Source organism: Lissotriton vulgaris, chromosome 2_2 (genome assembly GCF_964263255.1).
Source record: "Lissotriton vulgaris chromosome 2_2, aLisVul1.2, whole genome shotgun sequence".
NCBI classification, from domain to species: domain Eukaryota; kingdom Metazoa; phylum Chordata; class Amphibia; order Caudata; family Salamandridae; genus Lissotriton; species Lissotriton vulgaris.
This window is the reverse complement of record NC_141688.1, coordinates 298,028,013-298,044,314: the sequence shown is the minus strand read 5'-3', so window position 1 is coordinate 298,044,314 and position 16,302 is coordinate 298,028,013. Positions and strand designations below refer to the sequence as shown.

Below are 16,302 nucleotides of genomic sequence, written 5' to 3'. Positions count from 1 at the left end.
CACTGGTGTGGCCATCCTACAATGCTGCGCCGAAAGTCGGCGTGGGGTGCCCCGTTGGCTTATGAGGTGATGTCAGTAGTGGACTGATGTGTGAATAGGTCGGAACCAGCACAAGGCGCCAAGATCCGAATGGCAAGTCCTGGATGTTGAGTGCCTCAGTTGAGATTTCTGAGCAGTGCTTGTAGGACTGTCTGAAGCTTATTTGCACCTGCTGCAGCTTCACTAGGTCCGGCGGAACTTTTTGCCTTTTCCTTTCTGCTTCTTTTCCTACAATGCGTTTCATCTGAAGACACGACCAGGTCCCTGAATGTGTGCAGGGGGACGCTATTGATTGAATGAACGCGCCGAGATCTGGATGGCACCGAGGTGGTGTCCAGCAAATTGCCGCACTGGTGTGGCCATCCTACAATGCTGCGCCGAAAGTCGGCGTGGGGTGCCCCGTTGGCTTATGAGGTGATGTCAGTAGTGGACTGATGTGTGAATAGGTCGGAACCAGCACAAGGCGCCAAGATCCGAATGGCAAGTCCTGGATGTTGAGTGCCTCAGTTGAGATTTCTGAGCAGTGCTTGTAGGACTGTCTGAAGCTTATTTGCACCTGCTGCAGCTTCACTAGGTCCGGCGGAACTTTTTTCCTTTTCCTTTCTGCTTCTTTTCCTACAATGCGTTTCATCTGAAGACACGACCAGGTCCCTGAATGTGTGCAGGGGGACGCTATTGATTGAATGAAAATGGCGGCTTGACACAAAGCTGACTCAAGCGTTACTGTTGGTGCTATACAGACAAAAATTGGTTTTCAGTTTGTACATTCTTCAGGTTTTTTTTTTCCATCCAAGTCTGATTGAGAGTTTGTAGAAAAATGGCTTCAGATTTTCCACATACTACTCTTCAACATTCTTCCTAAATGTAACAATGTGAAACTCACTAGGAGAACGGCTGTTTCTGTTTCCTTTCAAAATGCTGCCACCAATATTTTCTGAATGGAAGACACCATCTTGTAGCATAAAGGGCCGAAAGGGGTTCTGGTCTGGCCGATGGTTGGTGGAGACATTTTGACTATATCTTGGACCTGCCCGGCCTCGCCCAAAATGGCGCCGGTATAAATGGGACTCGTAACTCTTTGCCCGCAAATGTATATCTAGAAAATGTTATTGTAAGTGGCCCTGTCGTATTTTAATTACAAAATGTACGTCCACCGATTCCGCAACTGTTAGACACCTTTGTTCTTGTCACCTAATGGCCCGCTCGTTACGTTCTTCTACAGTGTAAATGTCTCCTCATCATATACGATTTCAGTTTGCTCCGTGGCCGGCCCACGTGGTTGTAGGCCCGTATTTGTATACTGACATTTTTACAATAAAGGTTTTTAAAACAAAACACGGTAGTAGTATTTTCATTTGTAAAGTTTTTACTTTTAGTGACTGTTTTCGAATCAGTAAAAGGCAAGTGAAATAAAGCAGTCCAATTACATGACGGATAAAAGGTATAATATGTAGGAACGCAGTAAAGATAAATGGTCAAGGGCAGTTGTGTTTTTCATGTCTGCAACATAAAGTGATCGATAAGAATCTGATAATCAGGCGTATCGGCGACTAAGACAGCAGGCCGAATCTCTTTTACTCAACGGCTCCGTCATGGAAGGAAGAAACGCCCTTTTTCTCGAAAAAGGAATATATTTTACTTGCAAGACAGTTGTAAATTTTCCGGGAAAGTACATTAGCCTGGAATATTATAACATATGTTTGAAAAAAAAATATTGTTCGAAAATAATAAAAAGCGTAATTTTTAGGTCATATGACCAAGCTTTTCATCATTAAATTAACAAAAGTAAAATGAACCAATGAAAAGTTTTATTAACAAGTCACATGACCTGTTATGCTTACGTTACGCGCTGCGCGCCGCGCCTCGGATCACTTCCGGGTGCGCTAACGCGGCGTGTCATAAAACGCATTACGCGACAACGTAGGTCAAGAATATAGTCTAAATGTCTCCACCAACCAGCGTTCAGAACACAACCCCTTTCAGCAGTCCAAAAAGTTCTGTTAAATGACAACAGAGGGGACAGGCAACAAGAACCATCAGTCAAAGAGGGGAGGGCAAGTTCTTCTCTTCCGGGTCATGTTGGGGCGCTACCGGAACTGATCGAATTGGTAGTCTACAGTGTTTCTGGATGTTTCAGACTAAAGCTGGCGTCAGCATGAGACCACTACCATCTCGTAGCTCCGTCGTGGCCATTCCACGAGCAATCATGGCAGCCGCTCCCCACCAGAAGCCTGCGGGAGTCGGAGGCCCCCAAGACTTTTGTAGAATCTTCACGGCTGAGGGGACGCTTTTCGAGAATGGGACGCAAGCCCTAGCAGACAAGCGTCCGAGTTCTAAGGTGTCCCAGGGCCATTTTAGTGGACCAGGCCCAAAACCGAAGAGCCGGCCGCCATTTTGAGAGTCCTGTGGCAGCCGCCTATCGCTGCACCGCAAGAGCGGGCGCATCTCAACTACATGGTGAGCGAGACGCTGTAGTCGCAAGAGCGGGCGGTAAACAGCTGAATGGCGGAAGAGGCACAGTGTAGCAAAAGCGGGCGGAATGGCAACTAAAACGATAAAGGGGCGCCCCACTACAGCTTGTCTTCAGGTCAAACGGATTGTGGGACAAGGTCCAGAATTGAAGAGTCATCAAAAGGCAAAAAGTTCCGCCGAACCCCGGGAGCCGGCCGCCTATGTCGGGGGCGATCTCAGGCTACACCAGTGCTATAAGACTTGGGGAGGGTGTCGGAGCCAAGCGTCTTCTCCGAGTCCATGGCCATCACACCGCCCCTCAGGGGCCTCCGTCAAGCTGTTTAGGAAGGTAACATATCACATTGTTTTCTAATGCAGTCAGGTCCACAAACGACACTCACTTACTTTGAGAATAGTGAAGCTGCAGTAGGTGGAAATAAGCTTCAGACAGTGTTACAAGCACTGCTCAGAACTCTTAACTATGGCACCCAACATCCAGAACTTATGCTATTTGAGAATGGTAGTGACATCGAAGCATCTCAGGGACCAAAACCATTAACGTACTTTCACGTATGAAAATCTTACTTGGGGAGGGGGCAGGAGCGAAGCGCCCCCTCCCAGTCAGCGCCACCACACCGTATGTTGAAAATCTGAAGCCATCGTTCTACAAAGTCAACCAAACTTGGATTGAAAAATCTAGAAAAATGTACAAACTGAAAACCAGTTTTGGTCTGCATAGCATCAGTAACAACGCTTGAGTCAGCTTTGTGTCAAGCCGCCATTTTGATTCAACAAAGCACAGGCATTGAAAAAGGCTGAAATTCAGAACTCTAAACTATGGCACCCAACATCCAGGAGCTTGCTATCTGGATCTTGGAGCCTTGTGCTGTTTTCGATCTATTCACACATCGGTCCACTACTGACATCATCTTATAAACCAACGTTATGTAAATAGTTTTTTAATAAAATGTTTTACCCTGTTTCTTTGTTGGTGTGTTGTCTATATTTTTAATATTTGCATAGGGTTTGTCGTTATTTTGTGCGGGATGGGTGATGGAGCCGAGCTGTCTTGCAGCCCTCATGGTGTGGAGCTCAGTTCATCTCACTATTTTCGTATTTCTCAAGAAGGGTTGTTCCTAATATTTCTATTTTAGCGAGGTCAAAAAGAGATCCAATTAGTGGCCTACTGATTTTGCTCGATTACTTTTATTTTTTTACACGATTTTTCACTATCTGCAAAGACTAAACAGAGTATTGCGACTTTGTGCTTGTTTGTAAATAGAGAATGATCCAAAGAGAACCAATTCTAAAACAGTAAATGCTTGGACAACAATCAATCAAATGGAGAGACAAGGAGGCACGACGGATTACAACGGGGGTAAAGGCCTGCGTTAACTACCCTTCAGTATCTGCAAAGAGAGAGTACTACTAAGGCAAAAGAGGGGAGGGGGGGGGGTGCAGCGTTCAAAGCACATCAGCGTGCATAAATACGAAAATGTTTTTATCTATCACGTACTTGACATTTTAAAGCTTTTCATATTTGCTATTAAAAAACCAATGAAATTCACAGAAAAAACCATAGGTTATAGTGGATATATAGTTAGGAATTTGCATTTACAAAACCTTGAAAATTCAATGAAAAAACCATAGGTTATAGGCCATATATAGTTAGGAATTAGCATTTACAAAACCTTATTTTACTCGCATAAAACCATTGAAATTCCATATATAGTTAGAAGCGCTAACTATATATCGCGCACCCGCAATCCACTGCTGATGATGTCACATATTACATCATTCATGACATGGTCAGTGACATCACTGATGACATCACTGATGACATCTCAAATGACATCACTGATGACAACTCAAATGATATCAATGATGACATCTCAAATGACATCACTGATGACATCACTGATGACAACTCAAATGACATCACTGATGACATCTCATTTGTCATCACTGATCACATCACTCATGTGATAATACAATGAACCTCTTCAGACTCTAATATAACCTTACATACACTCAGTATAAACAGACACTCACAGACTGTCAGTCATCCATGGAGTTACTCACACACCTAGTCAGTCATGCAAAGAATCAATCACACCTCCATTTCCTCAACTATACAGTTATACACATCTTACTTATTCAAACATATAATAACACATATTTACTCTCTTATATAATCCCTGATACAAGCTCACAGTGATCGATACAGCCACTCACACATTCACTGGCTCTTATGTTCAGTTATTTATATATCTCAACTCTCACATGTATTGTGTTTTACATACGTACTTACTTGCTCATGTAGCAATGAGAAATCCATTCACTCACCAAAACACCCATGCATAGTCAACCGCCCATATAGCTGTTTCCACATGCACTCTTGAACTCATACTCCTAGTGAATCAACTGCTTACACATCTATGTACAGAGTCACGCACCTCCCAGCCACCCACACACACACTCAGCCTCCCATTCAAATACTTGGGCAACCAATCAATAACCCATATGGCCACTCTTATAGCTACTGATCAACACATGCAGCAGCTTACACAACAACAAACATACTGATGCACAAATTAAGACAGTTTAGTCACTAACCCATGCACTCAGTGAGACACATTTAATCACTCACTCATACAGTCAGTCATGCACCTACTAAATTCTTCATCCAGACACTTATACATCCACTCATTCTTCAATATGTGAAACATATTTAAACTTTACAGACACATACAATCATTTGAGTTGTCATCAGTGATGTCATTTGAGATGTCATCAGTGATGTCATCAGTGATGTCACTGACCATGTCATGAATGATGTAATATGTGACATCATCAGCAGTGGATTGCGGGTGCGCGATATATAGTTAGCGCTTCTAACTATATATGGAATTTCAATGGTTTTATGCGAGTAAAATAAGGTTTTGTAAATGCTAATTCCTAACTATATATGGCCTATAACCTATGGTTTTTTCATTGAATTTTCAAGGTTTTGTAAATGCAAATTCCTAACTATATATCCACTATAACCTATGGTTTTTTCTGTGAATATATATATATATACATACACATACATATATATAAATGCATATGCATATATATGCATATATATATGTGTATATGTGTGCGTGTAGAGAGAGGTAGAGAGGTAGAGGTGTAGAGGTAGAGAGGTAGAGGTAGAGAGGTAGCGGTAGAGAGGTAGAGACTAGTAGAGAGAGAAGTAGAGAGAGGTAGAGAGTAGAGAGTGAGTAATAGAGAGTAGAAAGTGAGTAGTAGAGAGTAGTAGAGAGCAGTAGAGAGAGTAGCAGAGAGTGCGTAGTAGAGAGTAGTAGAGTGAATAGTAAAGTGAGTAGTAGAGAGTAGTAGAGAGTGAGTAGTAGAGAGTAAGTAGTAGAGAGTAGTAGAGAGTAAGTAGTAGAGTGAGTAGTAGAGAGCAGTAGCGAGTGAGTAGTAGAGAGTAGTAAAGAGTGAGTAGTAGAGAGTGAGTAGTAGAGAGTAAAGAGTGAGTAGCAGAGAGAGCATAGTAGAAAGTAGTAGAGAGCGAGTAGTAGAGTGAGTAGTAGAGACTAGTAGAGAGAGAGTAGTAGAGAGTGAGTAGTAGAGAGTAGTAGAGAGTGAGTAGTAGAGTGAGTAGTAGAGAGTGAGTAGTAGAGAGAGTAGTAGCGAGTGAGTAGTAGAGAGTAGTAGAGAGTGAGAAGTAGAGAGTGAGTAGTAGAGAGTAGTAGAGAGTGAGTAGTAAAGAGTGAGTAGTAGAGAGAGAGTAGTAGAGAGTGAGTAGTAGAGAGTAGTAGATAGTGAGTAGTAGGGAGTGAGTAGTAGAGAGAGAGTAGTAGAGAGTAGTAGAGTAGTAGAGAATGAGTAGTAGAGAGTGAGTATTTGAGAGTAGTGGAATAGGAGAGAGTGAGTATTAAAGAGTGAGTAGTAGAGAGAGAGTAGGAGAGAGTGAGTAGTAGAGAGTAGTAGATAGTGAGTAGTAGGGAGTGAGTAGTAGAGAGAGAGTAGTAGAGAGTAGTAGAATAGTAGAGAATGAGTAGTAGATAGTGAGTATTTGAGAGTAGTGGAGTAGGAGAGAGTAAGTAGTAGAGAGTAGTGGAGAATATTCCAAAGTTTGGCACAGCACCACTTGCACAATAAGTCCAATCAAATCATATCACTTAGAGTCCTTATTGAAGCGCTGAATCTTGGTGTATATTCAAATGGTTTTATTTTTCCTTAAGTGTATGTACCACAGCCAGCCGAAACGTTTCGTTCTGTACAACAGAACTTCTTCAGGGCGTTCTTATTCCCTTCAAGTTATGTTGGTATCCTGTTGTCATATAACTAGATATTTCTTCCAAACGTTAGACTAGACGTAAGTACATTCTTATTCAAAGTGACTAGGTATCAATTTTACCCACACAATTCGGGCAGACTTGAGTAATTTATAGCCTCCTCAAAGTCAGTCTTTCAAAAATTCCAAAGTATAGGACATGATAATCCAAATCCAAATGTTTCTCAAGAAAAGTCATTTTTAATCGCTCGGAATATCGGTGTTTGGGCAGATATGACCCAGGGACCCCCAGTATGCAAGGGTAATTAGTCCCCCCTCTGCAAACACGCCAGTGGCCTGCGTTGCAGAGAGGTGTAAAAAGGGTTATAACCTCATTACACCTCTGTGCAATGCAGTCCCCTGGCGCATACTGGAGGTTCCAGGTGGGCTAGTTGGCCCCCAGGGACCCCTAGTATGCAAGGGGACTTAGTTCCCCCTCTTCAAACATGCACGGGGGCTGCGTTGCAGAGAGGTGTAAAAAAGGGTGTGGCCTCATTACACCTCTCTGCAATGCAGCCCCCTGGCGCATACTGGAGGCTCCTGGTGGGCTAGTTGGCCCCCAGGGACCCCCAGTATGCAAGGGGAATTAGATCCCCCTCTGCAAACGCGGCAGGGGGCTGCGTTGCAGAGAGGTGTAACAAGGGGCATAGCCTCATTACACCTTTGCAATGCAGCCCCCTGGCGCATACTGGAGGTTCCAGGTGGGCTAGTTGGCCCCCAGGGTCCCCCAGTATGCAAGGGGAATTAGTTCCCCCTCTTCAAACATGCACGGGGGGCTCCGTTGCAGAGAGGTGTAAAAAGGGGCGTGGCTTCATAACACCTCTCTGCAATGCAGTCCCCTGGCGCATACTGGAGATTCCTGGTGGGCTTTCAGGTCTTATATAGTTAGGAATTAGCATTAAAAAAACCTTTGAAATTCACTGAAAAAAACATAGGTTTCAGGCCTTATATAGTTAGGAATTAGCATTTAAAAAACCTTTGAAATTCACTGAAAAAAACATATGTTTCAGGCCTTATATAGTTAGGAATTAGCATTTAAAAAACCTTTGAAATTCACTGAAAAAAACATAGGTTTGACATCAGTTATAGTTAGCTGGAAATTTTACTGACATAAAACCATTGAAATTCCCACGTTATAGTTAGTTGGACTCACTATAACTTGCGCGCTTGCAATGCACTGCTGATGACGTCACATATTACATCACTCATGACATGGTCGGTGACATCACTCATGACATCACTGATGACACCATCCTTGTGACAGAGTGACAGACCTCCTTTCAGTGTAATGTAACCCTTGAAACACATATTCAAAAATAGGAACTAAAATTTTGAATAAAATAGAGATACCCATACCAGTTACAACAACCAATTCAGTAATACCACCATCTATATACACATCCACTCATTCACTAACTGTTCTATATAGTCACTCATACATATATTCACTCATCATATGTAGTTAAACACCTATACATCCTGTTACACACCGACAGTCATCCAAAAGTTACTCACACACATAATCACACATGCAAATAAACTATTGAACATCCATTTATTTGCATATACAGCTATACACACACTACCACCTTACTTCTAAGGAAACTTACACATACTTACTCTCTTAAACAATCACTTATAGAAACACATACTTATTTAAACAAGAACTCTTTCAATCTCTCACTCTCACATATACTCACTTATATACATCAATACTCACATATACTAGATTAAAACATATGTAGTTACTGATAAAGACACTAGTGAGACAGTCATTCACTCATTAACACACACATATACACACTCATCCACCCATACAGTCCTGCACATATGCTGTCTTCAAAACACATACAAACAGCGAGTCAGTCATTGATGCATCTATGTGCTAAGTAACACCCCCACCAAACCATACAGACACTCATACTGATACTAAAAAAAACATCTAATAACCCATATACACACACATGTAGCTACTCACCAACTCATGCAGCCACTTATACACAAAGTGAAACACTAATACAAATATTTCAATATTTAAACAATACTCGCTAATATATGTATTCACTAAGATACACTTAATAAGCCAGTTACCCAATCAATTTTTAAAAAAATCCATTAAGACACTTATTTAAACATTTATTCTTACATCGACCTTTACATATACATATATAAAACATATTTATATTTCAGAAAGACACACATTCACTGGATGGTGTCATCAGTGATGTCATGAGTGATGTCACTGACCATGTCATGAGTGATGTAATATGTGACGTCATCAGCAGTGCATTGCAGGCGCGCAAGTTATAGTGAGTCCAACTAACTATATTGTGGGAATTTCAATGGTTTTATGTCAGTAAAATTTCCAGCTAACTATAACTGGTGTCAAACCTATGTTTTTTTCAGTGAATATATATATATATATATATATATATATATATATATATATATATATACTCTCATTTGCATGAAATACCAAAATAATTCCCTTTTTTTTACAAGTACTGGGTCCCCAGTTTCTCTGGGAGTGCAGTCGTAGCCGCTGGTATATAAATATATATATATACATGTTCAAATTGTGCCTCAAAGACAGACCACATGGGGGCAGTACACAAAGGTGAGGAAGAATGTCACTGTAGTTCCCCAGAGGATATGGGCATGTAAGGGTTAACCTATTATTAGACAGTGTATGAGAACAGAATACTGGGAAAATCAACCATAGGTATTACCCCCTGAGGGTATGGTACCAAAATATGGAGTTTAAAATGAAAAGGAACATGATTTGAACTTGAGTAAAGTCTAACTTAGTTCATATATCGTAATATGGCAGGATGGAAAGCATGTCTAGCTCAAGCAGCTTCTCTTTGAAGGTCGTACCTTATCAGAAGGCACTCGGATCAGATAGACACAGTTGACGTTGTTTGGGTACGAGGAAGGGTTGTTGGGAGATGCCAGGGTGCCGGTCGGGTCAGAGAAAAGAGTGCTGCAAGCACCTGAAACGAAACATGAAAATGTAAATTCTTTAAATATTAATGTCTTGAAACAACACAATGAACCTGACAGGTAGAGTTTCCTCCCTCCAAGGGCTCCTATTGAGAATGTATCAGTTAGGTTCACTTGTATTAAAAGAGGCATTCTTATACCTCCACCAAGAAGTAGTTCCTTGATCTAAACAATGATCGTTGCGGCTGGTTCAGGTTTTAGCAATAATATGGAAGCCCACACAAGAAAATAAGTAGGTACCAACATCTACAATGAGCACATAGAGATTCAACACACACATCCCTAGTGCCCATAACAACACAGTAGGGGTAGGATAGGTTTTTGGAGGCATAGATGAAAAGAATCTCTGCAAAAGCAGAATAATTTGGACCAAGAACAAAATCTTTCTATCACTATACTCTCTCTTTACTGGTCTGTAGTGAGTTGTGTATTCAGATCAAAGGAACAAACATGATGTTTATAGCTATAAAGCCACTTAAGTCCTAATGGGGCATAGCATAAATCTAACATTACCACCATCTGAAAAACCGATATAAGAGGAATATTTTTCAATAAAGAAGGAAATTCTGCTCAAACCCCATCAGGTTAAGAATTTTGGGATTGAGTCAGGAGATAAATGATGGCATTCACCTGTTCACCAAATAATAAATAATCAAATCCCCCCCAGTGGCTAAATGGTAGGATCCCATCAGTGAATGGGTACCGGGTTCACTGCATGATATGAATTCCAGGATGTTATGAAAGGGAGAATGTTGATTTTCCAACAAAGGGATAGATGGAAGGATAAAAACAGTAGATGAATGCTTGGATCCCATAAAAGAACAATGATTGGATCTCATCGGTGGATGTAGTCAGGATGTTTTGAGTATGTGAATGCTGGGTTTCCATTGTGTGTCAGTTGTTCAATCAAATTAAGGCATTAGTACTGAGATCCTACTAGGAAACATGTCCTGGTATCTCATCAGGAGATCAGTAAGGATCCTCCCAAGGAGAACTTAAAATAATACATTGCCTTTGCAACGCGGGAGGAACAACACTTTCCCTACTGTTGCAGGGACTGGAGTTTGGAATCGTAAATTATACTATTCCAAAGTCCAGCTCCCCCAAGGTAAGTTGTTGTAGCGTCTTGCATTGTAAATAGAATGTGTTGTTCAGATGCATTTGTTGTTCCGGCCCGTGTTAAGGAACATGTGGGAAAGGAAATTGTGGTTGTATCATATAACCTCCTGTCAGTAGACTAATACTGAAACCATAGCCAGAAATTAATAGTTAGATCCTGTTTATATATGATTGCTGGGAGCTCATTAGTAGCAAACTCCAGTATCCACAAATAAAAATGCTGGGATACCGTCATGGACTGAAGGCTGACATCTCACCAGGGACGGATGCTCACCGGCCAGGGTGACTGACTCCGGAATCTGGGGATCACGGTTCGATCCCCAGGGCCGGTGGCAGATTAGCCCAAGACCATGTGACTCTGGGCAATAGCTTGCTTAATCTTCCCGACGGCCTCCAGCACCTAGACACCCTAACAGGTGATGGTTCGCGCTTTACAAATGTGGATTATTATTATTATTATTAGTAGTAGTATTATTATTATTATTATTATTATTATCCAATAACAGAATAAGTGCTGGAATTCAATCAGGGAATCCATCCTGGAATCGAATCAGAGAATACCTACAGGAATCCAATCAGGGAATAACCACTGGAATCCAATCAGTGAATAAATGCTAGGATACAATCAGGATAAATGTTGGGTTTTTTTTAGGGGATAAATACTGGGAACCAATCAGGAGATATATGCTGGCCTCATGTCATGTGCTAAATGCTGAGCTACAATCTGCTAATAAATTCTGGAATCCTATTGGGGGACAAGTGTTGAGATCCTATCAGAGAAAAAATGCTGGGATTGCATCAAGAGAAGACAAAGGCTGTAATTCAGCTAGGGGATAAATGCTGGGATCTTATCGAGAGGTAAACGCTGACATTTCATTCTATCAGTAGTAAGTACAGAGATTGGCGATTGGAGCAGGTTTTAGGTCTCAGCAGGGCAATTGGTCAGTTCTATTTGTCTGTCTTAGCTAAAGATGGTGGAACATATTTATCTTGGCTGATACTGTTAGATTTATCAGCCTCATTCCACACAGTAGACCATGACCTACTGCTTGCATGGCAGCCACTGTGTTGAATGCAGATCTAGAATGGTTCAGATATTTTCCTGACAGAACAGGCACAAAAGGGCTTAATTACAAGAGCCCGGAGCGTCACTTTTTTTGATGCTCCTTTGACGCATGCCTCTCAATAATATCTATGAGGCGATGCAAAGCCTCCCTATATGGCTTTACATGACCTTATAGATATGGAGTAAGGCAAGTCAGGAGAAAGTGATTCGTTGTCTTGACCCGCATAAAGAAGATGCTCCATGGGTGTTGCGGTGGGTGTTCCCACGTAACATCCCTGAAATGTGATTATGCCCCAGATTTACAAAATTCACTTAGACCTGGGGCAGCTCCAAAACCTTACGCATCTCCAGGGCAGGCGTAACGAGGAGAAATGTTTTTATTTCTGCTAGTTTTTTCCTCTTTCCATGTGTGCTACATTCTGCAGTACATATCAAATGAGGAAAACGCCTCTCTGGATTGCTTTTGTGCAGGAAGGTGTCTGCAAGGGTGTCTACATTGATGCTAGGCAGCAAATTGTGTGCCAGCGCAGGGGGGAAGGACAGGAATGCACAGTATTTCATCAATACAAATACAATTAAAATAAAAAGTCCCATGATGAATGATATTGGTGGAAATTGAGCTGGAATCATTAAAAATGTGATATTACAGCCTAGGAGGAAACGATTACGTGACTTTTATGAAGTTTTAGTATCAATCTGTAGACATCCACTCCTTACCGCACTGGTATAGGGTTTTGATTTTGGAAACATCCAGGTTGCTAAGCCCAATTCTCTGTCCAATGGGTACATCAGGATTTGGCTTGGGGATGATGGACGGCTGTCCAGATGTGTTACTGAATGCATACCTGGGGAAATGAAGACATCACAGGTAAAGTCAGAATGTACGTGCAATTATAGTTAATTATTAATACAGTTCATATAAAACACTACCGCAAGTTAAGGTGAGTCTACAGCGGCACAGGTGAGAGTCAAATATTTTGTGTTTGCTTAAAACAGGTATTTCCTGGCAGTAATGGACAGGAAAAAGAAGATATTACACCATTCACCCTAAATAGGTCTGGTATTGTAATGCCATTCCTCAGATGGCTGCTGCTACATTGGGCTGTCAGAGGAAGTATTTCATCAACAGAACCATCAGGGGCTCTGACGAGGGGATACCTAGGGTCTGTCCATCCCTAAATGAAGCGGTACAAAACGGGGTGGTGATGGACAGAGCATCATAACCAATCAAACACTCACACCCAGTCAACAGATCTGGGTTTAATCCATCACCGTTCTTTAGCCCACTCTGGCACCCCAGTTCAGACATGGCTATATGCAAATCAGTCTGACCCTGTGCCTCATGGGAACAGTCCAGCCTGAACTGCCAAGCCATGCCTTCCCTGGACTGGAAACAAGCTTCAGGGGACTGGTTTCTGGCATTCAAGCCGTCTTCAGCCAGGCTTGCTTGAATCCAGTGGCAAAGTGAGCAAGGAACTCACGTCTGAGCATACCCTGCCACACTTATGGAGAACAAAGCGGTACAAAAGGGGGTCCCTAAATGAAGCCGGCTGTCCTAGGGTGTGGCAAACAGGGTAATCCGTCATGTTTGCAATGGAGTCCACTGGCTGCCTTAATCTAAGAAAGGGTCACTGTCTATATGTAAAAGCCTTTAATGAGAGTTTTAAATAGAATATCTCTTCTTGGCTGAGCATAGGAGACTTACCTCCCATAATGCATCACTGAGGAGTAGTCGTACGGCAGGCCAAGGTTGTTGGTGTTTGCTTCGCTGAAGTTGATGATGTCTTCTGTTAAGATGAACAGACGGTAAATATGAGTTAGTGATGACTGAACCTGATATGGCCCATTTCAATACAGAGAAAATCCCAGCTCTAAAGGGGCAATGCTGCTTCAGCCATATCAGGTGTTAGAAATAGTCTAATGGCTAAGCTGTCAAATGTGGAACATGGGGCAGGGGAGTTAAATCTCAGTCTTGAAACAAGATTGAAAAGCATGTGATTTATGGTAATTCACTTAATCGCACCAGCATGTGAAATTAATTTGTGTAATTCTAAATTTAAATCCTATTTGATGAAGAGCATTGTCTTACTCCCAAGCGAGGTTCACACTGAATAAATACCAGTGCCTACAAACCTTCCAGTAGGGGTTTACTGGAGTTTCGGCCATGTTTAAAGAGAACCTACTGTTGTCTTTTTCATGGGAAAATCATCATGTTTAATCCTTAGGAAAACGGTTTTGCCTCATAAAGTGATCCAACCCCCTTTAAAATCTACACGGTGCACCCTTCACCTTAGATTGTATTGTATTTTATTGTAGTTGCATATATATATAGTGCTTACTACCCCTGACAAGGCATTGACGCACTTTTTGCTGGGGAGCACAATGCTGCGGGCACCCAAGGTTTAGTGGTTAATACAGTGGTTGTTGGTTACTGAGATTAGACTTGTGCTCTCAAAAAAAACCTTCCACGTATTTACTCCAGTTTCGTTGAGGAAGAGTAAATTATTAGGAGTTAGGTGTAATCATTTTGGAAGTGGAGGGTGTGTGAGTGCTAATAGATGATTTGTTAAAATTAATACATAAAAGAAGACGAAAGGAAGGAAAACCTGAGGATATAAAGGCCCAAAAATCAGTTAGAAGGGGGAGATGAAAGATAGATGGAAAAGGGGAGCCAAAGAATATCAGATTTAACTTTAGCGGAGACAAATGAGGAGGAAGCAATAGCAATTCTATGTTCATCACATATGAAGTTCCACCAAGTAAGAATATATAATTTAGAATTGTCCTTCCAACAAGATAAAATAACTTTAAATGCAATAGCAATGAACAAGTCCAGTAGTCTTGCACTAGAAGGAGCAATGTCAATATCAGTTGAACCAGAGCCTAAGAACACATTTAAGAATGATAAAGGAACAGAACAGTTAAACATGCGCATGCAAATATCCCAAACAGAGTGCCAAAAAGCTAAAACCAAGGGACAATCCTTTCGTCTTCTCTTTCTTCCTTCTTTCGTTTTTCCTCTCTTCTTTTCTCGCTTCTTTCCCCTTTCCTATTCTTTTTTCTTTTCCTCTGACTATCTTTTCATATTCCCTTTTATTATTGAACCATTACTTTATAGTTTGTTATTGCCTCACATGTGCTTCACTTGGTTCTCATGTACCTATCTATCGTTTTTTGTATTTGAACTTTATTTTCAACAAAATAAAAATTTTATTAAACTGAAAATACATAAAAGAAGACATTAGGTATTATTAGTTTGCAGGAATTACTTTCAAAGCAGAGGTGATTTAGTTGAAAATGTAGAATAAAACGAGGACATAAGCAGTAATACAATATTACCATGCCTGTGACTTAAAATAGACTGGACTCAGAGAGAGGAGACATGCAGTTTATAACAAATAAGGAGACAGGCGTTCGAGTGAAAGGTTGGGGGGAGTTTTTCATGCAAAGATGTGGGACTACAAAGGTGGTTTTTTGAGATGCTATGAAATCGGAAAATGAAGAAATTGCCCACAGAAACACTAACATTTGCATGGGAGATAGTGAAGTGAGAAAGAGTGACGCTCAAGGTGCTGTACTTCTCACCTGGGCCCAGATGAAAAACACCTGCTTTGTGTTTGGGTTTGTGTTACTTTTCTAGTGCAAACCTGGTGCAAAGTGTTCAGGTGGGATTTACAATCCAATGCAAATCTCAATTTGCGTTTACTTTGGATCGAGGGGGGAGGGGTGGCATTCCGTGGATGGTACATGGGCATTCCTATGCAACCACCCCGGGGTTTTGACGTAAATCCCTATCTACAACAAATTGTAGACAGAGATTTGTGCCAAAATCCCGCACTTCTTCGAGTGTAACTAGGTGAAATGTTTTAATTTCTCCTTATTCCTCCCACTTTGCATGTGTGCTGCATTGTACAGTACACAAACAATAAGTGAGAAGTTTTAAAGCATATTTTTTGTATTGAAAAGGATACAGCATTCCCTGCAGGAGCAACTTAAGTTGAATACTTCTGTTTAAATCTGGGCCCCGTCTCTCTGAAGGCGGGCACTCTAGTTGACATTCACTGATCCTGATTATCAACATCATGAAAATGCATTTTAAACACAGTTTACATTTCATCCTGCGCAGGAGATTTTAAGGTATGAAAAGGATAAATGGATTTCAAATGGGACATTGCTCCAGTTAATCCCCTCAGCAGTAGGTCATGGCCTTTGGTACCGCTCGGGCTGGGCTCTAACATGAATCTCTTGCAAGGTATGGATGCCTAGAGATGGAAAATATGTGAATGCAAGTTATCAC

General features: G+C 41.4%; 1 protein-coding gene across 1 annotated transcript in view; it reads right to left on the bottom strand.

The window, feature by feature from the left end:
* Window positions 1-16,302, bottom strand: part of LOC147729338 (embryonic protein UVS.2-like) — a 120,331-nt gene that overhangs the window by 44,138 nt on the left and 59,891 nt on the right. Inside the window, 3 exon segments of the mRNA XM_086959829.1 lie at window positions 9,695-9,810; window positions 12,723-12,850; window positions 13,711-13,792. Coding sequence (XP_086815955.1) covers window positions 9,695-9,810; window positions 12,723-12,850; window positions 13,711-13,792 — 326 coding nt within the window.